At 46.5% G+C, this 25,829-nt stretch overlaps 2 protein-coding genes across 16 annotated transcripts in view; both read left to right on the top strand.

Moving 5' to 3' along the window:
- The window catches only part of EHBP1 (EH domain binding protein 1), a 560,843-nt gene extending 555,239 nt beyond the window's left edge, over nt 1-5,604 (top strand). For all 15 annotated transcript variants that reach the window (XM_074399272.1, XM_074399282.1, XM_074399294.1 and 12 more), the window contains 2 exons: nt 4,189-4,303; nt 4,532-5,604. In XM_074399272.1, the coding sequence (XP_074255373.1) occupies nt 4,189-4,303; nt 4,532-4,622 (206 nt within the window). In that variant the 3' untranslated portion in view covers nt 4,623-5,604. The remainder of the gene's footprint in view (nt 1-4,188; nt 4,304-4,531) is intronic.
- A 4,344-nt stretch (nt 5,605-9,948) lies between these two features.
- On the top strand, nt 9,949-16,900 carry OTX1 (orthodenticle homeobox 1). The gene is made up of 5 exons (XM_003922700.2): nt 9,949-10,016; nt 10,372-10,440; nt 12,004-12,211; nt 13,145-13,296; nt 14,601-16,900. Exons 3-5 carry the CDS (start codon nt 12,115-12,117, stop codon nt 15,417-15,419), a joined length of 1,068 nt encoding a protein of 355 aa, XP_003922749.1. The 5' UTR covers nt 9,949-10,016; nt 10,372-10,440; nt 12,004-12,114; the 3' UTR covers nt 15,420-16,900.
- The last annotated feature ends 8,929 nt before the right edge of the window (nt 16,901-25,829 follow it).

Here is a 25,829-nt window from a genome sequence, read left to right as displayed (position 1 = left end):
CTCTTTTCCCATCTCTCCTACTTAGTAGCCATAAGATGGTTTTAGTAATAAATAAACTAAAATAAATCAGCTGCTGAAACCATTCACCAGGAGAACAGCATAGAATCTTAATAACCATAGCACATTGAAAGAAATATTAATAGCTTGGTTTGAGAGCAAAATATATATATATATTCAATACATTCATTCTTCTGAGAACTATAATCACTTTGGCCTGTTTTTTACCCTTTTTTCCTGAGGTGTTTTTCATAGCAGGAGTTTCACTCTACTGAGCTAAGTTGTAGGATCCCTCAAGCTAACAAACATCTTTTAGATACTTTTCCTATAGTTTTTTTTGTTCCAGATTATTTAATGCCCCCTCAGGAAAGATAAATTCATTTCTGAACACATTGGGGTGGGCTTTTAGAAAGTGGTATGTTCATTTTCTGCACAAGAAATGGATCTTCTCTAGGATTTTGTACATCTTGATTTATTCTTGGCTTAGAGTTTGAAGTGGGTGCTCTTCTAAAGGGATTTATGCATAGGTTCACTATTTTTGTAGTTATGGTTTATATGATAAGCTTTTTATATTTAAAATCAATATGTAATCCTGTGGAGGAGCTTATCCCCTAAAACCCCATTTGTAAATCTATTTTAGCTTTGTTACACAGCACAGCCACAGTCTTCCATAGATTGATTAGGTACAGCGGTAGAATCCTATCAAATGGCCTGTTCTGATGATGATGCAAACTCTTTCAGGATTGCTAGTTGACTGGAACTAAAGATAAGACTTGACTGCAATCCCCCAATGTGCTCTTTACAAAACTAGTGTTAATTTTCATCAAAGTGCCAGGCTTATTTATAGTGGCAAGGTTGAAGGTTTACTATAAGAACTTTAGGTCCTTTCTATTAAAGTGTTTATAGGTATTCCTCTTGCCTTTTTTCAAGGTAATTATCAACTTCAGCAAATAAACTGAATCAGGGAGTGAATAATTGGCCCTAAATATAAAAAAGAGTTTTTAAAAGTAACAAAACAGCTCAGTGCAGATGGACATAAACAAAATCTCTTTATTTCAACACTTTGGCTCAAATGCAGCATCAAAACTTAATCCTATTTGTTACAAGAGGATATGGCTTTTGTAGGAAAAGTACACTGGAATCTTTAAATTAATCAGAACCCACATTGTAGTTTGTCCAAGCCAAAGTCAGTGCAGCTAGCTAGCTGTGACTAGTATTATAGGTGAGTAATTTGTTCTTAAAATGCATAACAGGTAACGCGTAAACTTACATGCAAGTTTTTAAAACATAACATTTCTAAGTGAAGCTTTTTAAAACAGGATTTTAAAAAAATTTAGGCTTGAACATGCAAATATGAATCTTGATCAGTTTTAAATATGATATTACATTTTTTTAAAAGATAAAAATAGTTTAATTTCTCAAATTAGCATTCAAATATATATGTATGTGTATGTGTACACATATATGAGTTTGTATACATACATATTACATAATTTATTCCCCATTATGAGACAACAGACAGGAAGTAAAAGTACAGTTTTGCTAATGTAAAATCTATTCACTGCACATTGCTATTTACAGTATAGTTGACATATTTTGTAGACAGATATTAATGTAGCACTATAATGACATTTAATATTTTAAAGTCTCTAAATTTTTGCTGGGATATTTTAAATTCTAATGTCATTTAAATTTGACTCTGAAATGATGAAAATTACCTAAATATTCTTAATTTTTAAATGATTTCATTACAGTTATAGAAAATGTCATTATTGAGCTAGGGAAAAGTTAAGATATTTTAAATTACTCAGTACTTCAAGGGTTAAAATTTTCTTTAATGTCGTCTTTTATCCATTTTGTTAAAGTCCTAATTTTTTCAATATTGATGAAATCGTGGTATTTGTAATTACTAATTAAAGCCTTAAAAGTGACTAGTCAAGTTCAGAGAAGGAATAATTAAGAAAATTATATGTGTTGTTAAAATTTATCTTTTCTTGGTTTAATTTTTTAAAATATAATTTTCTGTTTAATTCTGTTTTTGAAAATTTATTATTCATTTGTAAAGCTCTTAGCAAAATGTTTTGGAAGTAAATAATTATAAATCAAAGCTTATAATCAGAATGATTTCTTGAGGTTGGAAAGGGAAAAATTAATATTCATTAAACTAGTAATCTTAATTATAAAATTTAGTTTCAAATCTATTACACATTTAGATTTCTTCTGAATTAATATTTCTAGAATTATACTTACCTGAAATTAGACTAGATGACTTTTTAAGATCTTTCCAACCTGGAGAGCCTATTAATTTACCTGCTGAATAGGACTGATTTAAGAACGAGAACCGGATTTAAAAATTTTCCAGCATTTCTGTCCTCAGTTGCATTTAAATCCAGAGAATAAAATTGTTACATATATATAGCTGCTCTTCAGTTTTGCTGTTTATTATTTTTAAAATTCTTCTATTCAAAGAAACCCTTTCCAAATAGTTTCTGTATTCATTTCCATGCTATAGAATATTTCATTTAAAAAATAAGAACGTAATAGTGATAGGTTATTTAATGTATTTGTGCGATATTTTATATCAAATGTGGATAATTAACATATAGCATGTTTCATATAAATATGGATTTACGTGTTAGAGCTTATAATAAAAGAAATAGTGATAAATTGAGTAAAACATTCTAGCTTTTTGCTGCTTTTCTAACCTTTGTTGCATGATGATGCATCTAATTTTTAATTTGTAAATACAAGATAGAATTCCCTCTAGCACCATTTGCTTTCATAAAGCTGCTGAGCAGTTTGCTGTCTTGAATAAATTCTGCTTTGGAGGGGGTCGGGGGGATTTGAACCAGCACATTCTTGTGTGGTTTGTGAAGATTCACATGGTAACCAGCGGTGTGCATTGTTAGGTTTATCTGAATAAGCACCAGCCATGTGAGTTTTAACATGATTGCCCAGGGCAATGGAGAGAGAAGAGAGAAACCCGAAAGGATTGCACTTCTCTCTGTTTTGGAAAGTGCATTTGCTGGGGGAGGGGGCTGTAGGAGTCAGTGGCCATGGTCCTTTTTTTTTTTTTTTTTTTTTTTTTTTTTTTTTTTTTTTTTTTTTAAGCTGGTGTCCTGTTTCCCTCTAGGTCCTCATTTGTTCTGCTATCTGCCTCATCATCTACTTCTTCTTTTCATTGTTTACCTTCCTAATGAGGGAGGCGGGGTAGACTGGGGGTTGATTGACAGCTACAAGCCCTTACAGTCTGGCCAGAGAGCAGTTGGCTTTGGTTTCAAAAGTGTTTTAAATGTTCGATTTGGTCCTGTTTTTATTAAATGAAACTGCTGCTCATCTTAAGGAAATCATCAGACCAGCGAAGATTAGGAAATATATCACTGGGGTCTAAAACCTTCAAAAAAAACGCCCGCTATCCAAAGAAAGAGCACTGCCCATCGGGTTTTCCAACCTTTAACATAGGGTTTCAAAAAGAAATATGTAATTTTTCCTTTGCAAAAGTGCTTTGATTTGAAACCACCCAGCAAACGTCTCCAAAAGAAAACTGGCTGTGATGAGATCGAGAGCTGCAGTGTAATATTGCAGAGCAAATTTATTTTTTACTTCAAAGAAAAATGCTAATTAGCCGATTCACTACTTTTAAAGTTATTGTGAAGCATATGGCGCCCAGTGTGAGATACATCCAACTGCTAAAATAGAGCGAAGAGGAAATTAGCGAAGAATGGGCTGTTTGGGGTGAGAGTGGGGGTGGGGGAGGAGGATAGGTTCTCAGGCAGATTCTCTAGCCTTTTCAGAATGATTTTATCGCCCAGCACTGTTTCCCGCCTCCTCATTTACCCACTTCCCCCACTATCAACCCCTGGGCCAACCTCTTCTGGGCCTCTAGCCCCCCTCCCCCACTTTGGCTAGATTCAGGTGCGCACCTCAGGCTAGCCACCGGCTCACACCTGGTTCTGAGCAGGTTCCAACCCTGCCACAGTCGTCTCCATTAGCATGAAATATTTAGAAAGTAGAGTTTTAGCGAGGAAACCTTCACCACGACAGCCAAACTCCCAGAAAACACTAGCTAGTGGCTCTATAATGTGGTTTGCCGAGAAATATAAGGAAACTGGAAAAGGCGGGAAGGGGAGGGCAGGGGGCCGGGTGTTGGGAGGCCCTGCCGGTGGGTAACTAGCCTCCCATCTTCTGCAGACTGGCAGAAGACCGAGGCACAGAAGCGACGCGAGCAGCTTCTGCTAGATGAATTGGTGGCCCTGGTGAACAAGCGCGATGCGCTCGTCAGGGACCTGGACGCACAGGAGAAGCAGTGAGTGGGCAGTGGGGTCGGGTCGAGGCTGGGCCACCTGCCGAGGGGCCGAGAAGTGTGGGGAAAGTTCAATCCAGAGGTCGCAGGAGGGCCGGGACAGCCTCCTGCTGGCCTGGTGCTCCCCATTCCCGCTGGGGATCCAAATACTGGGTGACGGAGGAGTGCTGCTCTGCCTCCACGTAGAAAAATAATTTTGTTTCCTGTTTGTCCTGTTTGTCTGACATCCAGGGCCGAAGAAGAAGATGAGCATTTGGAGCGAACTCTGGAGCAAAACAAAGGCAAGATGGCCAAGAAAGAGGAGAAATGTGTTCTTCAGTAGCCATCAGATCAGAAAGACTCTCTCCCAACGTTTAGAGTCTTGGTTCCCAGACTAGAAAAAGTCAGACTCATTGTTGGTTTAAAACTTTTAACATTTTGTTTGGCTGGATTGTACTACTTTACCACCACCACCTTTTCCCTCCTTCCTTTCCAAATAATATACAGAACTCCAAAATAGCTTTGTTTAAGGATTTTTTGTGAGTTAACAATTTCCTTGAAATCCTGTGAAATAGATTTGCACAGACACCTTGTGAATGATTGGTATTGGAGGTGTTCAAGAAACTGTTCAAAAAGAACAAAAACACTTCCCTTGTTATTTTCTCTCATTTTTTGATGGGAGGAAAATTTGAAACCTTCTTGTTGTTGGTAATAGCATAATGACAGTGGGAGGGGGGTACAAGGGGATAAGAAAAATGTCATTTTTTTTCCCAGTCCTGCCATATGTAACACTTACTCTGTTACCTAAATTTTATAGTTAGATCATATCCAATGTACTTATTAAACTGTGTTCTATTTACCAGTGGAGTTTTTCTGCGGTTGTTTTGCGTTTCACTGTAAGGATAATGTAGTTTCTCTCCTCTGCTTTCCTCAGAGGATGGTCCTTTAAATAGCCAGAAACAAGCCCTGTGGTTTGAAGGTGAGCTGTGAGGATGGGACTAATTGATATGCACCAATTTACAAAGACAGTCTTATCATCCGCGAATACACCATCTTTTTATCTGGATAATTATTTCTTACATCATGCTTGATTCCTACATTTTGTTGGGTCTCAGCAGTGGCTCACGAATGCTGTTAATATTTATTCTGTATTGATAAAAAAAAAAAAAAGTCTGTCTTGCCACTACAAGTAAATCCCCCATTTAATATTTTCTTCTTTAGCATAGCACTGTCATTTTTTTTGTGTGGAAATGGTTATGTTTATTTATTACAATACTGAGTCATATATAAATTTTCAATAAAAGCAGAAACTTTCTTACCTTAAACACGACTGCTACTTTCTTGCAATGAAAACTTGACATTGATTTGAGTGAAGTTTGTGTATCCATAAGACTTTTCATGTGGAAAATGGTCCTCTGGAACATAGGGCAGGATACTGGGCTGCATTTGAAGCTGAGTAAGTTTACACCATCCCAGAGAGGGCCCTGCTGACACACGAATGTGAATTGAAAAGTAATTAGTCATATTCTTAAGCAGTATAAACTATCATCTCTTGTAAAGGGGTCATCTCTGCTAAGGATTTGAGGAAATTTGTGATTCCACACCAGTGAAAAAATACTAATATCTTGCATTTCCACATTATTACTTGTAATTGTTACAGTTTTGAAGTAATGTTAGGGAGAACTGTGTCTTCTGATAACCGGCAAGTCTGTAGGTACTGAAGTCAAAGGAAAAGGGTTATTGCTGGGAGGCGGGGAGAATGTGTGCAGGTATGTATGTATGAAATGAGGGAAAGAGAACTTTTAACAGGAAGTTCTAGACTACAGAAAAAAAAAAAAAAAACCTGGCGATTCTCTAGTGGTTTCCTTCACTCCCCCATGGGGGTGTCCAAACAAAGAAAGCTTGTTCAACAAGTCCAGAAACTTAGAGAAAACAGTCCACTAGCATTTATACTTTAGCGTAGATCATATGTATGTACACACAACAAATTTCGTTCCAAGTATGCAGCCACCTCCAATTGCCAGTCTTTCAAAATGATTAAAACACACACACACACACACACACACACACACACACACACACACTTGATGTGGTAGAATTCCTTCATGATAAGAATTTATTTTAAGTTACTGAAAAGTTATTTTAAGTAAATGAAGTCGGTATTTGCCCTCTTCATTCGAGCTGGAGAGCAGAAAGAACTGTGAGAGCTGCTGCTCTCTGGGGAACGCTCTCAGAATCCCGTTCTAACCCCAGGAAAACTCAGAAGATGGAAATCTCCCTCCCCAAGCAGCCTGGGGCTTGGGCGACCAACAGCACCCACCCAGTTTACGCAAGATTCGAGGAACCTTCACTCCCGAGGGGCCTCGCCGAAAAGCAGCTCCTTCGCCCCAGAAGCTTCTCCCAATCGGCCAAGTCATAACCCTTCCCTCGCCCCAGATTGCTAGGATGGTCTGGGACTGCCGGGCGGCCCCTCTACCTGCCCCTCCAGCTTCAGTCCCCAGCCTCCCGGGGTTTCAATTTGGGCTGCTCGGTGGCGCCCGAACGCCCCTCAGCGGCGGTGGAGCGTGGACCCCGGCACCTGGCCGGGTCAGGCCCGCGGCAAGGGCGCTGCATCCGGACATCGCTGCGTGGTGCCCAGGCGCTGGCTCCCGAGAGCGAGCACGAGTCCAGCACGCCCGGGGGACCCGGAAACTGAAAGCCCGCGCCGCGGGAAAAGAGGCTATGGGTCGGAGGGTCGCAGAGGAGCAGGGGCGTTGGCGGCGGGCTTAGTAGGGCACAGTCTGCGGGCGGGTGCAGAACTTCCTTCCCTGGCCAGATCCCTCGGCCTCGGAGCCAAACCCCTCCCCCTGTCCCAAGTGTCCTCCAGAGCCTGGTCGGGCCTGGAGGTCACCTGGATGCTGGATCCGGGTCTCCGGGCCCAGCTCCCTAGCCCTTTCCCGGCCCGGGGGCCTTGAGCTGGACGGCTTCACCTCCTCCAGTGGTGTCCCCACTTCCCCTCCCTGCGCTGCGGCCGATATTGGAACGGTCGTGGCTTCTGGCCCAGCGTCTCCCACCTGGACGTTTGCCTAGCGACGGCCGCCTCAATCCTCTGCGCCGCTTTCAAGAAACTTTAGTCCCCGTCTCTCTCCCTCTCTACTCTCCTCCCTCTCCCCCTCTCCTCTCGCTTTCTTTTCTTAATCCTGGGGTTTTATGGGCTGAGCATTAAGAAAATTCGCCTGCAATTTGGGATTAGATAAATACTCTCATTAGGAAAAAAAAAAAAAAAAAATCTGTGCTACTTGATACCTCCCGACTTCCCCGAGAATGGTGGCAGCATCTGGAACCGAGAGCGCCGGACTCCCGCGAGGCGTGCCCTGGGGACCGCGCCGGCACATTCCAGCGCGCACGGCTGTCCCACCTCGCTGCGCGGGACCCTTGTCGGGTGCTGAGGCTGCAGGCGAAACAGGGCCTGGTGGAGGGAGGAATGCGTAAGGTGGAGAAATGGGGAAAGGGCACGAGCCCGGCACACAGAGGACTGGCGGGGACTAGGGCAGCGCCGGGCTATAGACGCAGACGCCAGCGAAGCGCACCCCGGGATGTCCGCATATTATTTTCCCCTAAACTAGTGCGCTCCAGCCGGCGCCTTTCCTTGGAACCCAAGGCGGGGGTATATTTCGTTGCTTTCTTTAAACTTCAGCACGATCACAGTGGCTCGGAGCTGCGGGCGGCTGACTGCGGGCCTGGCGGGCTACTCCTGGTAGGGGCCTGCGCGAGCCTAAGGTGTGTCCCCGCCTGGGTTAGCGCTGCGCTATGCACTGTTTTCTTTTCCTCTTAAAAAGCTTCTTTCTCACTCACTCTTTCCCTCCTTCTCTCTCTCATTTTTTCCCATTTCTCTCGTTCTTTTATTCCGCTTTCTCTCTTTATCTCCCTTTTGTGAATGGGCCGTGGTTTCTTTGTTCTGGAGAGAAGCGCCCGTGTCGCTGACTTTTGTGAACCAGAGAAGGATCTTGTAAAACCTCCTTTTCTCCCTCCTACGCCCCCACTCCCACCCCTCCTCCCTGCCCCTTTGATTAGATGTTCCCTCATCGTCAAAAAAAAAATGTAATTTCGTTGGTCTGGCGGCCACTTTCTTTGAACATTAGCTCGCTTTCAGCTCCAACTTCAATTAGAAGGAGTTGATTTTGAGAGATCAACAAAAGAACCGACCAAAGCCTTATTAAAGGTCCTAAGAAGATCTCCCGGGCCCTTTGAGAAGCAGTTAAGGAAACAGTGTGCCCTCCATCATATTCTGTTACCGTATTTTATTCGGACTCCAAAGGAAAGTGTCGCTTGGGGGAGGGGGAAGCACTTTGATGAGCGGCGGCCGCGGCCCCTTTTCACTCAGCGGGCTCCCCCTTCCTTCTCCTCCTTCTCGCCCAGCGCCCGGTCTGCTCTCGGCGCCCGACCCCGCGGCCGGGGCTGCGCGGGTGCTCCCCACTGCGTTGCGCCTGGAGGCTCCTTGACTAGCCTTCACATTTACTACTGTGCAAACTTTTTACTACGCCTGTCGGGGTGAGGGAGTAGGAGATTAGAAACACGGGGTAGAAATTCCTCGAAAGGGAATAAAGTGCCTAATTTTCAGGAGGTGGTGCCATTTAAAAGATTAGCCTTGCTCAGAGTTGGGAGGAAAACACTTTTTTTGCACTTTGAAAAGTCCACCCAGGTAGACGCGTTTGGGAAGTTTGTTCGGCTAGGAAATGGGCTTCGCATATACGAACAATCCGGGGAAATCGCCTCAAGGAGGCTCCTTACGCAGCATGTGGAAAAAAAGTTGAGGGCAGGGGTCTGTGGCCACATTTTCCATCAAAAAGTCCCTGTTAGAAGGAGGCTAGGAAAGAGAGAGTGTGAAAAAGAAAGTTTCCTAGCAAAATGTTTGAATTAAGAAGTAGGGTGTTTGTGTGAGGGGAAGAGGACGCTGGGTTCCAGCGTTTCAGAAGAAGCGTTTAAGACTTGGAAACACCGGTGGTGGGGACCGGGAACCCCGGGAGATGCCGAGGAGCAGGTAAGTGGCGGCGCCCTTCCAGCGGGTGCTCTTCTCAGGCGCGGGAGTCCCGAGGCGCCGAAGAGAGATCTGCGCGCCGGGAGCTGCTCCCGAGCTCTGCAAAGTAGCCTGTGCCGGCACGAGCCGCCCGCGGCGTCGGTCTCAGGTGGCGGCGCAGAGGAAGGAAACGCTGGGGCCCGCGGCGCCGAGAGAGGGGCAGAGGCCCGGGCTCCTCTAGTCCGCCGCCCCCGAGTCCTGGCCTGGTAGTGCACCGAAGAGCGAAGGAACCGGTTCTCCAGCCCCTCGCCCTCTCCCAGCCACTCCCTCCAGAGCGCCTAAAGCGCGAGAGAAGGGCCGGGGGGCCCAGGGCAGGCTTGGGGACCCGCGGCCCCCTCAGCGGCCAGGACTCTGGCTCTCCGCTCGCCTTCCTCTGCTAGCTCTGCGCCGATTTTGCCAGCCGAGTTAGCGCGCGACCGGGGCGGGGCGGGCGGGCGGGGAAGGCGGGGTGTGGGGGGCGGGGGAGGGCGGGGGCGCGCGGAGGTAACCCCCGGCTCGCGCTGCCATTGCCCGGCTCTCTGTCACTCAGCCCGCGCGGGGCCCCCGATTGGCGGCCTAGCCCCGTTACGCACTCGCCTCGCGTTCACATACCCGGGGAGGGCAGTAGAAAGGTGATCAATCTTCATCAGGCTACATTTCCAATCACCTAAACAACCGAGCAAGACAAGCCACTCCGACAAGGTAAATCGCTTGATTTATTTAGTTTGCAAAGTGACTCTGCAGGACTTCCCAGTCCCCACTGCCTCCACGTTGTACCGGGAGTGCCGCGGCAACGCCGAGCCACCTCCCAACTCTGCCCCTCGAATCCCCCCCCGCCCCCGCGGCCCCTCGGCGCGATCCCCGGCCAGGCAATGCCCTGAGAATGCGTGGAGCTTAGCAAACAAAGTGTCTGTGCAATAAAGTGAAACCCTTAGGGACACGCACAAAGCCACTGGAAAAAAAAGATAGAGGTGGTAGGAAAGAAGTTGGGAAAAGAAAGAAACCGGGGGTCCTAGACCAGCCGCAGGGGTAATTCCTGTGCCGCTCTGTTTTGCAGGTTGGCTGCCCGGCGGGTCTCTGTGAGGGATCCAGGTAGATGGTGAACGGCCCCGGCAGCTGAGGGCAGGTAAGGAGAAAGCCGCGGGGCCTCCCGGGACTCCGGGAGCGCGTTGGTTACCCTTACCTCCCCCTCCTCAAATGGATCCCCGCTTCCCGGGTCCCCAGCAGGTGGGCGGGGCTGGGGGAGCGGCCTGGCTCCCCTCTGGGTGCGCGGAGGACCCCGGGGCGCTGTCGCGGCCCGCCGCCCCCTCCCCCGCCTCCTCCGAAGTAACCGAGCTGAAGTGCTAAGTTTGGAGAAAGTCTTTGAAAACTCACGCTGCAGCCTCGCAGAGCCGTCGCAGCTTTGAGTCCCATTTTCCTTTGGCCTAAGAGCTCTGGCTGCTTCCCTTCTCGTTCCCTCCCTACAAGCTGGACTCCCTCTGGCCTTGGGTCCCAGAGGACGGGGGCGGGAAAGGGGCTGAGGGGAGCTTCTTTAACTGCAACTTCTCTCCCTAAACGTCCTAACCCGAGTCCCTGGCCTGCTTCACAGAGATCCCGCGAAGCGGGGTGTAGCGACGGCCCCCCAGAACCCCAGGCCCACTTTCCAGCGCCCCTCCCTGACCCTTGGGAGTGGCGCCTGGGTTCCCGGCAGCGGCGGGGACAAGGCTTGGACCTCCCAGCTCGGGTCTGCGTGGGCTCTGCCGCTGAGGCCTAGTTCTCTGTTCTCGACCGTGTCCTGGGGCCGCGGGTTCAGCTACTAGGATGGCAGCACGCGACTTGCTGCCCTCCGGCTTCGCAAATCTCGGAGACCCTTTAAGGTGCTAGGCCCCAGCCTTCACCTCCCTGCTGGGACCTTGTGGTCGGAAACCCAGACGGGGCAGAGAGAAGGCCGGGTGCGCGCTGGCAACGAAGGGCGATGGCCGCAGCTGAGGCGCTCCCGACCTCAGGCCGCGTCTTGGGATCGCCCCCTCTACAGTGGCCCCTTCAGCGTCCTCTGGTCCTCTGCGGCCTGGGCCCGTTACTGCGGTTGAGGTGTGGTGGGATTCCGCGTCAGCGATTTTTCAGTGGTTGGGCACAGAGAAGTCAGCTGGAATGGTGATTGTGGGCTCTGGGGGCAGGGACGCAGCCCTGGAGACGTTAGAAGAAACCAAGTGTCCTAAGTGCACAGGAGGTTGAGGTGCAGTTAGTCCTCCACATTGCCTCACCTTGGCCCTTTGTAGTCTCTACCTTTTCAAAAACACTGAAACAAAACGAAACAACCCTTCATTCTCTGGGCGCCCTGCCCCGGGCACCAAGTGAACGTTTGCTTGTGCAACATGAAGCCGGCTTCTGCCGGACTCAGAATTTTGCCTGGACTTGGGAGGTTGTACACTCTGTTTCCGGCTCTACCTCCCCAGCCTGGCCCGGCTTTTAACTTCTCCTCACTCTATGGACTCCCTACCAGTGGCTTTGGCCCATTCCAAGCCTAGAGCTAGAGGACCCAGAAAACTTTACTTTTCAAAGCAACTGTGGTTTCTGGGCTAAGTCCTTGCGGAGGCCAGTTGACCACCCTGCGCAGTTCTGTAACCTGTCTTCTCTGTCTATCCCCGGACAAGACTTGGAAGCCAAGTGCCTCCGACTGATGGTTTCCATGTGTATCGTGTCTCCATAGGCCAGGCCCCCAGACGCATCAGAGCCTGAAGGACTGCGCGGTGGGAGCCCTGCACCGCTCCTGGCCCCAGGCCCCCTGGATCCGTCGGGGCGCCTCCACCCAGCTGTTAGCATGATGTCTTACCTCAAACAACCCCCATACGGCATGAATGGGCTGGGCCTGGCCGGGCCTGCCATGGACCTCCTGCACCCCTCCGTGGGCTATCCGGGTGAGCACCGGCCTTCCGGCCCCTGCCCCAGACTCTCAAATGATGGGGACCCTCAGACTGTTGGGTTTGAGTGCAAGCTTTGTTGCCGAGCAGGTCCAGGGAACCGATTGCCTAATCTATTTACAATACCGGGCCCACTGTCGGCGCACTGGGCAGACTCGTGGGCGCATAAGGTGGCCAGGGCTGAGAAAATGCCCAACGTGCGCCTTCCCGGCCGGGTCACAAACAGCTTTTCTCCTGTTGTGGTCCCATCGCCAGCGCAGAGTGCATTTACCCGCGGATTCGCTATTCAAGGGCGGCTGATGATTTTCCTTTTCTCCCAACATGGAATGAGTAATCTGGACACTCGTTAGGCCCTGACCAAAGGAGCCAAACTTTCCTTATGTGAAACGGCAGGTGGACTGAAAAAGGAGGATTCTTCCTCCCGAATTAAATTGTCCTCTAAATCGATGTTCTGCACCCATTTTTGCACTGCTGTAGAGGACTACTTGAGGTTTCTTTTTTAGCTCCCACTCGTTTACACCATTTATTTTCTCTGAAAGTGTTTTTCATCTTTCTTACATGAAAGGTGCCTATCTTTCCCACTCCCTGTCCCCCAGCCTGTGTGTGTGTGTGTGTGTGTGTGTATGTGTACAGGGGAGGGGTGAATGTGGAGGAAGGGAGACTGTAGACTTTTCTTACTTTTTTAACCTCTGGGAGGCAGAGAGAGGGGCAGCCCTCGAATCTTGGAGACACTGGCTCCTAGTCGCACTTAAGCACTTTCTCCCACCTGTGGCCTCTCAGGCTCAGCCGCCGGAGGGAGTTTCTTTTATTCCCAGTTCGGCTTTCTCTTGCGAAGGCCGAGCTATGGGCCTGCCAGGGGCTTCCCAGAGTTCTCTATCGCTGGTCCGCGTGGCCACCAATGACCCGCGGTGTCCCCGCCTGTCCCCGCAGCCACTCCGCGGAAGCAGCGGCGGGAGCGCACCACCTTCACGCGTTCACAGCTGGACGTGCTCGAGGCGCTCTTCGCCAAGACTCGCTACCCTGACATCTTCATGCGGGAGGAGGTGGCCCTCAAGATCAACCTGCCGGAGTCCAGAGTCCAGGTCCGCACTCCCCAGGCTCCAGGGTCTGGGTAGGGGAGCTGTGGCTGCTCGGGGAAGGTCTCGGAAGGCTCTTGAGGAGTTCTGGAAGAGACCAGCCTGCAGGGGTGGACTTACAGACTGGGCAGCCCCTCTCGGACTCCCCCTAGCGCTGGGCCCCAGCCAGGAAAGGGGGCAAAAGTTAAGGGAAATGGCTTAGAGCCCTAGATTCCGCCCTTAGCCCTAGGGCGCCTTCGGTACCGGTATCGAAAGTCCTTTTTAGAATTGCGGGAGGACCTGGGAGGCTCCCGAATGTAAAGCACCCTGCGGGCCTGACACTTGCCCCTGCTTCTTGGCCTGCCCCAGGACTTGGCAGTTTCCCTCAAAGGCCTGAATTCTGCCTCTGCTCTTGGGTTGCACCCTGGGAATCCTAGAAATGAAAGAAAGAACGGAGACGGGCCAGAGCCTGGTGCTCTGCCTGGGTTTCATTAGACGCTTCCTCTGCTTACAGAGGACGCCCAGTGCAAAACCCTGCTAGCGGCTTTCTTATTTGTTTTTGAGATGAAAGGGTTCTGTTGATAATGCTCGGATTCTAACTCAGAACTCTCCTCAAGAGCCTTTTGTCTCGCCTCCTTTACTCGAAGGCTTGAGAAGGGGAACCAGGAATGCAGCGCCATGTGCTGGGGCTCTCCTATAAGTGACCATTCCATTTGGTTCCCCAGCTGGAGCCAGACCCAACGAAACCTCACCCAGGCTTCCTTCCCGAGTCCCTCAACTATTGCTTCTGTTTAGCCTCTATCCTTGCTCCTACCCCCACCCAAATACTCGCCCTGCCCAGTTCTGGCCTCCAGGAGCTGCTCAGTGAAACGGCTGTGGCCCTAGACTTGGTGACTGTTCCACACTCTTCGGTTCTGTACCTCTCCGCTGTTGCCTGAGCTCTATTAGAAAACTGGGCCTCCAAACATATAAGGGGCCTCCAAACATACATGTAAGCAGCCAACAGCAGCAATTTAGAGATGTCAGAACTTCTGGCTGGGCAGACTCAAATATTCCGCCCTAGGGCAAAGTTGCAGTAGGGGTGGGGAGGTGCGCATCCCTACTTTGGAGCCAGCTGAGGAAGGGCTTTGAGCAGAAGGTTGGAGGAGGGTGGAGGAGCTGGGAACCGAGGTGGGGGGCAGGGTCTGGCCAGACCTGAGACAGGAAGGGGCGGAGGCCTCGGTGGGAAAGGGTTGCGAGATTCTGGGCGGGGAGTTGGGTCCTAGGGGCGGGGGAGCAGCAAGCTCCCCTCGCCCCCCTTGACGCACTCTCTCCCATCCGGCCCACTGCAGGTCTGGTTCAAGAACCGCCGTGCCAAATGCCGCCAGCAGCAGCAGAGCGGGAGCGGAACCAAGAGCCGCCCAGCCAAGAAGAAGTCTTCTCCAGTGCGGGAGAGCTCGGGCTCCGAAAGCAGTGGCCAATTCACGCCGCCAGCTGTGTCCAGCTCTGCCTCGTCCTCTAGCTCGGCGTCCAGCTCTTCTGCCAACCCAGCAGCTGCAGCGGCTGCGGGACTAGGCGGGAATCCAGCAGTGGCCGCCGCGTCGTCGCTGAGTACACCCGCAGCCTCATCAATCTGGAGCCCGGCCTCCATCTCGCCAGGCTCAGCGCCCGCGTCTGTGTCAGTGCCGGAGCCCTTGGCCGCGCCTAGCAACGCCTCGTGTATGCAGCGCTCGGTAGCTGCAGGCGCCGCCACCGCAGCAGCCTCTTATCCCATGTCCTACGGCCAGGGCGGGAGCTACGGCCAAGGCTACCCTACGCCCTCCTCTTCCTACTTTGGAGGCGTGGACTGCAGCTCATACCTAGCACCCATGCACTCGCATCACCACCCGCACCAGCTCAGCCCCATGGCACCCTCCTCCATGGCGGGCCACCATCATCACCACCCACACGCGCACCACCCGTTGAGCCAGTCCTCAGGCCACCACCATCACCACCACCACCACCACCACCAAGGCTACGGTGGCTCGGGGCTTGCCTTCAACTCTGCCGACTGCTTGGATTACAAGGAGCCTGGCGCCGCTGCTGCTTCCTCTGCCTGGAAACTCAACTTCAACTCTCCCGACTGTCTGGACTATAAGGACCAAGCCTCCTGGCGGTTCCAGGTCTTGTGAGTTCAGGAATGAAAGAGGAGAAGAAACGCAACTACCTGCGCCCTCCATTGTCCCCATCCTGTTGCTGCTGCTGCACCACCCGCCTTTGCCTCGACTTCTCCAAAACTGAATTTTCACCCCCCAAAAGATGTCCATTGCCTGCACTGCCGCCCCCATTTTTGTGCCACTTGCTTGGGGGGAATGTGCAAACCCGCCTACCCCTTGGATGGGGGGGGACCGGTGCTTCGGCTTGGCCTACACATTCTATACAGGAGAGCTGTATTTTCTCCCCCCTTCAGCCTAAACTCCTAAGTCGCCCCTTCCAATCTTTCTGGACAGCTGTTAAGCACTTGCAGCCTTCGGAGACTCTTCGCTCTGATCCGCTGTTTGAGCCCAACACTTTAATTTATTCTTTCTGGACACTGGAGTCACTAACTGGTGTGTTTCTGCCCATTGGAACACCCACACACTACTCCAAATCAAAACAACCACTAAGTGTTTCTCCCGCGCAGACTGCCGCCCTTTCAGCTGCCCTCGATTTTGCTCCACGCCTGCAGGCAAGAGCCTCCCGGTGTTTCTTCCGCCCCAGCGGAGTGCGCTGGGGCACACCGGGGCTAGGTCGGCGGGAGGAGCGCGCTCCCAGCCTGCCGCGCACAGAGCCGCATCCCGCCTCGCCCTGCGCTGGACTGGTTCAAGCTTCCGTCTCGGCGGGAATGCTGTACATAGTCAGGTCCGTTCCAGGGACCACTTAAACTTTTTAGTTGATGTTGGTTGGTTGGTTGAACTGAACATATCTTGTCTTAGCACCCAGGAAACAACTTTAAGATATATACAGCACATATATATATATACATATATATATACACATATATAAAAAACAAAAGCAAAAACTATTTTCCCTCTGTCCCCCTTCTGCTCTTCCTCAATCGATGGCGCTTTTTCTTTTTCAGTTGTTGCAAAGCTGTCCTGCTCTCTTCACATCTTCTCCCTCTGTATTTATTGACGAGAACCACTTCGTTTCAGGAAGCTGGGCGCGGAGTATCTGAAGTGTGCAGGAAACAGACAAGTCAGGGTACAGAGGTGGGGTTTAGGTGGGGGCGCAGGGCTGAACTCTTCACCCGGGCTAAACACAGGGTCACAGTTCCGGTTTACAAACCCAAAACAAGAAAACCAAAACCAGAAAACAAAAACAAAAAATCCGTAAAAGTACAGCATTAGGGAAAAACAAATCCAGGCCCAACTCTTCTGTCGGCTTCTCTCTTTCAACACCCTTGTTTTGTCTAGTGAGTTTTTAGTGCTACTTCATTCTCCGAAGTCTGCGGAGAGCCCGCGCGCCTGTGTATCAATTTTGGCTTTGGCCGCTTCGTCCAGTAGTTGGGAAAGTAATTTGTAAATTTGATTTGTCTGATGTGAAGATCACAAATTACTTGTTGAAATGTAAGGCAGTCCCTCTCCTCCTCTTTATCTACATTAATTCTCGAAAATAAATGCAAATTAATGAACCGCTTGTCAGTGTTGCTCTTCTGATTCCAGCCCCAGATCCTAGTCTGGGGTGGGGGGTGGGAGGCCACTAAAAGCGAGGGAAACTCCGTCTTAATAACCCGCGTGTTAATGGCCTGCGTGAAGCTGGAGGCCAAAGGATGTGGCGGGGAGGACTTGGCAAGAGGAGTCTCCAGAAACTTTCGCTTAGGGAGTGTCTCCCCCCACCCCCACCACGCCCCTCCGCGTCAGCCTGGCCTCTTTCCCCCAGGCGTTTTGACCCCTCATCCCCCCTCGCTATCCAGGACAGAGACAGGTGTCAGGACTCAATTCCCGAAGCAATTCCTTTCTCTTCAGAGGCAGGAGCCTGGCACTGATTTCTTCACCCTAATTGCCAGCACCAGAAAGAAAAGGGGGAGGGGAAAAGGGTCGGGAGGCGGGAAAGGATAGCTCTGTAATGCTCTCAGAGCTGAGCCAAAAAGGAAAAGAAAGCAAAACGACAAAAAACCGATCTGTGTCCTGCATGCTGGCAGCAGACAATCTTCCTTGCTGTTGAGCTGTCCCGGGTGGCTTCACCGCGGCTGGGGGATCCGAGCCATTCCTTCCGCGTGCTAAGATGTCCCTCTGAGCCCTCAGCTCCTGCCAGAAGTAGTCAAATTACTTTTCTTGTAAAGTTCCTTTAAAACATACAAATTCATAACCTGGAAAAGTCGACAAGGACGCGCGTTTCACTTTGGCAGGGGAAGAAGAGGCCCGGCTTGCATGTGGGGGTCAGGAAGGGCAGTTCCATCTCCCTTCGAGGGAAGACGGGGTGGAGGGAAATCCTCCCCCAGAAAATGCAGAGCCCGGAACTGTCCAGACTCTGACCTGAAACCTCGTGGGTGTAAGACCATGAAGCTGCTCAACTTGCCCACGGGCGGGAAGCAAACAAGGAAACAACGAAAAGTTTCCTCCGAAGTGACCAACATACCCTATTTTTAAAAATTCCGCCTGAGACCTGAGAACACATCGCGAGGCGGGTTCGGAGAACGACCCCACCCCCACGCCCCGCGCCCAGCGAGGTCGCAGGGCTGCAAGCCGGGCTGTAGGAAAGCTTTCTCGGCCGCGTCCTCCCTCCGGATTCGGTAGGCCTGGCTCGGGCGCACCTTTCCCGTGCCAGCAAACCCATCTTCCCGGACTCAGCAGAGGCCCACAGGGGGGCGCAGCCGCGGCCCCTCAGCCCTGGGCCCAGCGGCGCCGCCCTGGCACCCGGGGCCTGAAGGCAGGGCCGGCCCGCGCCCGCCTAGGATTCCCCTCGGGTGAAATGCGGCGCAAAGCCTGACCTGCCAGGGTGCCCCGTGGCACCTCGGGTGCGGACCCGGCAAGTGCCGGGGAGACCCGGCGGGCGGCCAGGGCGAGGAGGCTTCCGGCTTGTGCCGCTCTGGCCTGGGCACCTGGGCTGCAGGGCCTTTCGGGGCGCTCCCCTCGGCGCCCCTGCCTGCAACCTCTCGAGGCCCGCGGCTCCCCGAGGCGAGCTCGGCGGGGCCCCGCAGTCCTCTTGGCTGCTGAATGGCACGAAGCCAGGAGACCCGGCTTTACAGTCGTTTGAAAGCCCGCTTGGCCTCCGGAGCGAGGTACCCACATCCTCGGGCCTCAGTTTGGTCGCAGTTGTTATTTGGCCCCACTCGGCCTGGGACGTGCCGGAACTTCACACTTTAGGTCGCGGCTGCGGGCGGGAAGCGCACACGCGACCCCGTGGGCCGGCCCCTCGGGGGCGTCGAGAAGCTTCGGCACCTGCGTACTAAGGCCGGAGGGGGCGGGCGGCCAGGCGCACCGAGGCCCGGCCGGAGTTCCCGCCGGGGGAACGAGGCTTCGAAAAGAGCCACGTGCTTCTCCCAGGGCCTCCGGGCAGCTGCTGAAACCCCACGGCGCCGAGTGGAAACCCGGAGCGGGAAGGCGCCAGGGCCTGCGGGGCCGCGGCGCCACCTCAGGCCGTCGGGACGCTGAAGCGTGGGGTAGTGGGGTGAGTGCGCGGCCGGGCAGGGCGGCGGGGGGCGACCAGGCCCGGCGGGGTGAGGGCGCTGGCGTGGGCAGCGGAGGCTGGAGCGCGGAAGGTCCGCACCCGCCCCCGCGCCCCCGCCCCCACCCCCGGGCCGGCCACCTGTTAACAGGCAGGTTCTCTGAGAACCGACTTCAGCTCTCCCTTCTGTCCAGAAAGTTTATTCGGTTTGGGTTTGGGTGTTCGTGACACAATTGGAGCAACTAGAATTGAAGCCACTTTAGGAGATTTAGAAACCTGGGAAAAATTAGCAACGTTCAGACGTCAACAGTTTTCTTTCTTAAAGTGCTCAACGAAATCTTGATGTTTTCTACTCATACCTTGTATTCTCTGCTTATACTGTAGGGGCGAAAAAGTCTACTTTTAGATGAAGGTGTGTGAAATAAGCTTTAAGGGTAAGGGATGGGTCATATTTATGATTTTAAAGATTGCTTTTACTCTTAAAACTCTCTCAAGGGCACTGCTTTAATTTGCTGAAGTTCTAAACAGATTCGGTGAAGTAACCTCGCTTGTTGAGCCTTTCTGTAATTTGTTATACCAGTTATTGAAGATAGATACAATGTTTTTCTAATTCATGAGTAATTTTTTTTTTTTTGAGAAAAAATCTTAAAACTACAGGGAATTAAACGTAAGGAGGAATCTGAGAGGAAAAACAGGTAAAAACCTTAAGACGCTGGATGTCAGCAAATTCATTTCTGCTAAATTACAAAGCCCAAAAAACAGAGTGGTTTCATTTCTTGTGTCAGAAGGGAATTACTAGTTTTTGATGTATTTTATGCGAAATAGCAATTTCCACAGCTAAATTGTGATTTTTTTCAGTTGTGAAAATATAAATTCACTACTCGCTCTGGCAGAATTAATTAATGTTAATGATGTCATTAGTGCCTGATGACAAGCACTAGGTTTTCTTTAGAGGTACAGAAATAAAATCTATCTGATATATAAATGTAGTTGATATATACATTGTTGGTAAAGAGAATCTGTATCATTACTATTCAAGACCAAAAACTTACTTGGCTTCTGATGCAGAATTAATTTAAGAACAGCAAGAAGATATTTATATAAAATTTCCTAATTAAAAACAGAATAAGTTCTCAACAAGTTATTCTGTATTTTTCACTTTGTCTCCCTTCCCCCATACATTTTAATGTTTAAAATGAAAATGAAAAAAAACCCTCAAGTTTAAGAAATATTTATATTAAACACTTTAATTAAAAACCACCACATTTTAAATGAATACTAAGTAATAACAATGCCTTGCTTATTTGACAACAAGAAAACATCTTCATTATCTTAAGGAAAGAATCTGTTTTAAATAAATGTTTGGGTGTCTGGACTGTACTTTTTTGAAAACCAGAAGCTTTTTTGGCTGTGTTTAGTTGATGGTTCCTGAGAAGCAATTATGCCTCTTAATTATCCTGTTGATATTTACTGATATCTGAAAAAAGAATTGAATTTTTATGTATGTGGAGGAGGGGAACATGCCATTTTGATCTAATAATTCTTTAATCATGGTTTAAAACTGAGTTGACTTTTACTTAAAACACATTAGGTGCAGTTCCTCAAAAGTCTGAAAAATATAAAATATTTGCCAAAAAATCCAGTAATTTCGGTGAAATGGCGGTTACATGATACAGCCAAAGTGGACACTGCTTTTGAATATATCTAGTTTCTTTGCTAGGAAAAAGTAGAGCAAAGAAGTGTATGATGTGCTTGAAACTAAAATGCATATCACTCTAATTTATGAAATTGTGCACTTTTGTTTTTACAACCATTGCCTGAAAGATAGGGATATCTTTCTAACCAAATAGGACCTAGGCTCTATTTAATCAATCATGATCCATCAAAATTTAAACATTGAAAATCTATAATGTTTCTAAAAATTGTGCATCTTTTACCCCCTTTGAATCCTTGACTTGGTGACTAATATAACTAAAGGAACAAAATTGCATTCCTTTCCAGTGGGCACAAATACTTTTTTACAAAGGTTAATCTTTACTAAACAGATTATGAAAACTATTTTAGAAAATTTTAGAAATTCTTTTAAAGTGGATTGTAAATTAGGATTTAAGGAACTTGAGTCAAAACATTTTCAGGATTGGAGTATAAATAAATCATAACTAATCTTTACACTCGGGGTAAAAAATAAAATGTAAGAATAAATGGTCTCTGATTCAGCCTGTAAAGAGTGTATAAAACATTTGGTGTTTTTTAGTACACAGATATTCTCATGTATGTTCAGAGCTCTGAATGCTTGTAAGATACATCATCTGTCCTAGTTATTTCAATAGGAATCATATTTTCTTTTTAAAATTTATTTTAAAATTTTTGCTGCGAAATACATATACAAAAGAAATTTAAAAGAGGTTTATGCACTGCAAGGAATAAAATATACATGAAGTACAAGTTTTTAACAAATACTTTGAAAAGTAGATTTGTAGTTGGTTACAATATCAATGTTTAAATTGAATGTTACGTAAAATATGTCTATTCAGGTTTGGGGGATTTGTTCAATCTTTTACAGTAGTAACTCTTCCTATATAGGGACACTTTTTAAGGGAGAAAAGCACTTTAAATCTTAAGATACAAAAAAATCTATAGGGCTTTGTAAATTCATAGGGTTTATTTCTTGGGGGAAAGAGATGTGCTTTATGTCTATTAGAGTTTTTAATGAAAGAGCACCAACATAATCTACCTTCTTGTTTCCCAATGATGAATACTTGACCTCATCCACAGCTATAGCTTCAAATCTTGTTCTCATTACTGGTGATTCTCAAATCCATGTTTCTAGCCCAGACTTCTTGGTTAGACTTCAGATACCATACCTGTGCATCAACTAAATAGAAGCCTTGAATTTTAGCCCTTAGGAAAGTTAATGATAGGATTTCTGGGACTTGATTCAAAATAGTCAAGGAAGAGAGAGAGAAGGTCAAAAATAGATGAAATAAGATTAGCCTTGGGTTGATAATTTTTGAAACTGAGGGAGAGTACTAAAACTTTATTATACTATGCTTTTGTAGAGTTAAGTTTTTTTCTGTAATATAAATAAAATATATTTATTAGTTTGTGGAAAGTAGTCTTTGTGGTAGATTAAAAAAATTGTGCTTCCCATGCTTTGGAGTTTGTACAATATTGTTTACATATATTTAATTTGCTCAATTCTTGTGAAGTTAGCAGTGGTAAAGTGAGACTAGGTGGTTGCATAATTGGTAGGTAGCAGATCTTGGTACTCAATCTTCAGATTCCATGGGCATTTGCTCTAAGAGGTACCTAAAATTTTAAACATATTAACAAACATTAATTTTAAAATACATGCCATATCATTTGAGAATCTGATTGCCAGATTAATATTAACAAAACATGCTTCGTCTAAATTCAAGTTGAAAAATTTGAGTTTTGGTTATTAAAAATTATTTATTGGGATGCTCTTATGTTTCTGTTTCTGAGCATCACTTGAATTTTATTTTAATGAGTTTTCAGAGAGGTATTAACATTAACTGAGGAGGCTAGTTTGATACCAAGTCTCATCTTTCTATTTTCCCCTTTTAATTCATTACTAATTTTAAATTCTAAGTAATTAAAACATTTCTTATTGGTAGGTTCGTATTTATGAGTGGTGTTTTCTGTTCTTGACTGAGCCTTCTTTGCTCAGAACATTGCTACATTATAGGAGTTCTAATCCAGTGAATAAGTTTAAACCAGATATGGAGTTGGGATTAGATTAGTAGCTCTGTATTCGAGGCTTAATTTATGTGTAAGCAAACATTCAGATTTTTTTTTTTCTAAGTACACTAACTTGGAAATGTCTATTTTTGAGTTTCGAAGCTTGTAGCTTGATTTTTAAAATCTCACTGATGGCACTCCTTGTCTTTTTGGGTAAATTTTATTTTTCAGAGCTAACTCTGGAAATTAAGAAATAGGTTAACAAGTTGGGTAGCAAAGATCATATCACTATAGGTTTCCTTTATTGAAAAGCAAAGAGCAGAAGTCTTGTTTAAATTGTACCTTTATTCCTCAGTTTTAAAAAGCCCTTTTTTCATGATTCTATTCCTGGTAATTACTTCTTCAGTCTTCCCCTTACTTGATGTGAAAAATAAAGGTTGTCTATTCATGTTTATTATGTCTAGAGAAAAAGCACCTATTTTTTCCCTTTATTTTCTCAGTTGAGGCATAAACTTCATTGTGTACTCAGTTCAGCACCTCATAATCCTGCATATCTTTTATTGAAGCTTTTTATTAGGAACTGAGATTTTTCTTTACCCTGAGATTGTATTCTAATTAATAAGTCAGCTAAACCTTTTATCCCAAGAGAGATTAGAAATCAGCAGGCTTCCTAGTGCTAAGAGAAACCTGAGAGATTGGACTAAATTTTCCCGTATTCTCAGCCCTTGGCATAATGCCAGACACAAGGTAGGACTCAACAGTGTTTATTGAGTGAATTAAAGAGTGAAGCCTAGTCATCAGCCATGAAGCAGATTTATATGTAATTCTTCCCAGATACAGAATTGCCTTTTTTCTTTTCTTTTCCAAGAGGAAATTTTTTCTCTTGTTGCCTAGGCTAGAGTACAATGGCTTGATCTTGGCTCACCACAACCTCTATCTCCCGGGTTCAAGTGATTGTCCTGCCTCAGCCTCCCAAGTAGCTTGGATTACAGGCATGCAACACCATGCCCGGCTAGTTTTGTATTTTTAGTAGAGATGGGGTTTCTCCAAGTTAGTCAGGTTGGTCTCCAACTCCCCACCTCAGGTGATTCGCCTGCCTCGGCCTCTCAAAGTGCTGGGATTACAGGCGTGAGCCACCGCACCTAGCCAGAATTGCCTTTCTTCTTTGTGAATTTTAAAGTTTCTTAATCTCTTTGATCATCCTTAGAAATAAGACTTTTTTGGTTACATCTCTTTCAAAATTTATTTCATTAAAATTTTAAGTTATAAAATTATTTAAAAGTTTATAAAGTTTATATGTACATTTTATGAAATGGTTATCAACTTAACACCATGTAATCACCACCATGTCAAGAAATAGAATATTATTGGGACCACAGAATTTTTTAGGTTATTCTTTACCCATCATCATCTCTTCTGTCTCCCCAGAGGTAACTGCTATTCTGTTGTTGATGTTACTGACGCTCCTTTTCTTACCATGAGGTTATGTCCTAATAAACCATGGTAAGTTAAAAATATCATAAGTTTATTGGCTAGAGTAAAAAAAAAAAAAAGAAAAGAAAATACTGTAAGTCGAAAACACATTTAATACAATCTAACCTACCAAGCATCATAGCTTAGCCTAACCTACCTAATGTGCTCAGAGCACTTATATTAGCCTACAGTTGGGCAAAATAACCTAACAGCCTCTTATAATAAAGTGTTGAATATCTCATACAATTTATTGAGTACTATACCAAAAGTGAAAACCCGAATGAATACACATGGGAACTTAACATATGGTTTCTACTGAACGTGTGTTGCTTTTGCACCATCATAAAGTTGAAAAATCCTAAATTGAACCATTGTAAGTTGGGAACTATCCATAATTTTTTCTTGCATTTCTTTTCTATCTTAACCACCTGTGTAAATATTCCTAAACAATTATAGATCTATTTAGCCAGTTTTTAATTTTATGATTAAAATTATATTGTATTATCTTTGTAACTATTTTCACTTAACATTGCAAAGTTTATAATTATGTATCTGTAGCTTCTTTATTTTTATTGCTGTATGTTGTATAGTGTTTCATAGTATGAATATACCAACATTTATCTGTTTTACTGTTGATAGGTGTTTGGGTTGTTTCCAGTTTGGGACAATTATAATGGTGCCACTCTGAACATTCTTTTATGCATATCCTGATGCATATAAGAATGCAGGTCAATAGGGTATGTTCTAAGAGTAAAGTTTCTGAGCCCTAAGACATGTATATATTCAACTTGACTAAATACCGGCATAATTTTCCAAATGGGTTGGGTTCATGTTCTCCAATAGTGAATGAGAATTCTGATTGCCCCATATCTTTGCCAGAGTTTAGTACTGTTGAACTTTAAAAATTTTGTCTCTTGGTGTGTAGTAATATCACGTTGTGGTTTTAGTTTGTATCTTCTTGATTACGGATGAGATTGAGCCCCTTTTCATATGTTTGTTGTCTATTTTTATTTCTTCTTTCATGAAGTGCCTATTCTTATATTTGCCTTTGTCTTCTTTTTCTATTAGATTGTCTGCTTTTTCTCTGATTTGTAAGAGCTCCTTATATATTCTGCATACTAGTCCATTGTCAGTTATATGTGTTGCAGATAATTTCCCCACTTTGTGGATTGCACTTTCATTCTTAGCTGAATATGTTAATTTTTTTCTTTCTGATTGGTGCTTTATATATGTCTTGTTTAGGGAGTCCTTTCTTACCTCATGATCATGAATATATTTCCCTATATTTTCTTATAAAATATTTCTTTTAAAAGTTTTGCCTTAAATATTTATCGTCTGACTTTTGTGTGTGTGCAGTATTTGGCAATGGTTCCTCCTGTTCCTTCTTGAAACTTCATCTGCTCACATGACTGCAAATATCATCTTTATGTTGCTAATTCCAAAATTCTGTATTTTTTTGGTATTGACTACATTCCTTAGCTTAGACCCTTATTTCCAGCTGCCTCTTGGATCTCTCCACTTGAATCCAATCAGTAACACAACCAATTTGGAAAATATCTGCTACATTGAGCTCATTTTTAAATCCTTGCTTTCTGTTTAGATGAAATCATCATGTAAGCCAAAGTACATCATGGAATCTTTGAATTTTTTCCCCTTTCCTTCTCCATCCAAATAGACACCATGTCCAGGTGATGCCAGTTCTTAAATACATCTCAAATCCATTATTCTTTCCCTTCTCTCCAGTTCTACGATTACTGCTCAGAGTTCCACGTAGTCTA

The sequence above is a fragment of the Saimiri boliviensis genome, chromosome 1 (genome assembly GCF_048565385.1).
Source record: "Saimiri boliviensis isolate mSaiBol1 chromosome 1, mSaiBol1.pri, whole genome shotgun sequence".
NCBI classification, from domain to species: Eukaryota; Metazoa; Chordata; class Mammalia; order Primates; family Cebidae; genus Saimiri; species Saimiri boliviensis.
Note: the sequence above shows the minus strand (reverse complement) of the source record. Positions and strands in the feature narration are given on the sequence as shown.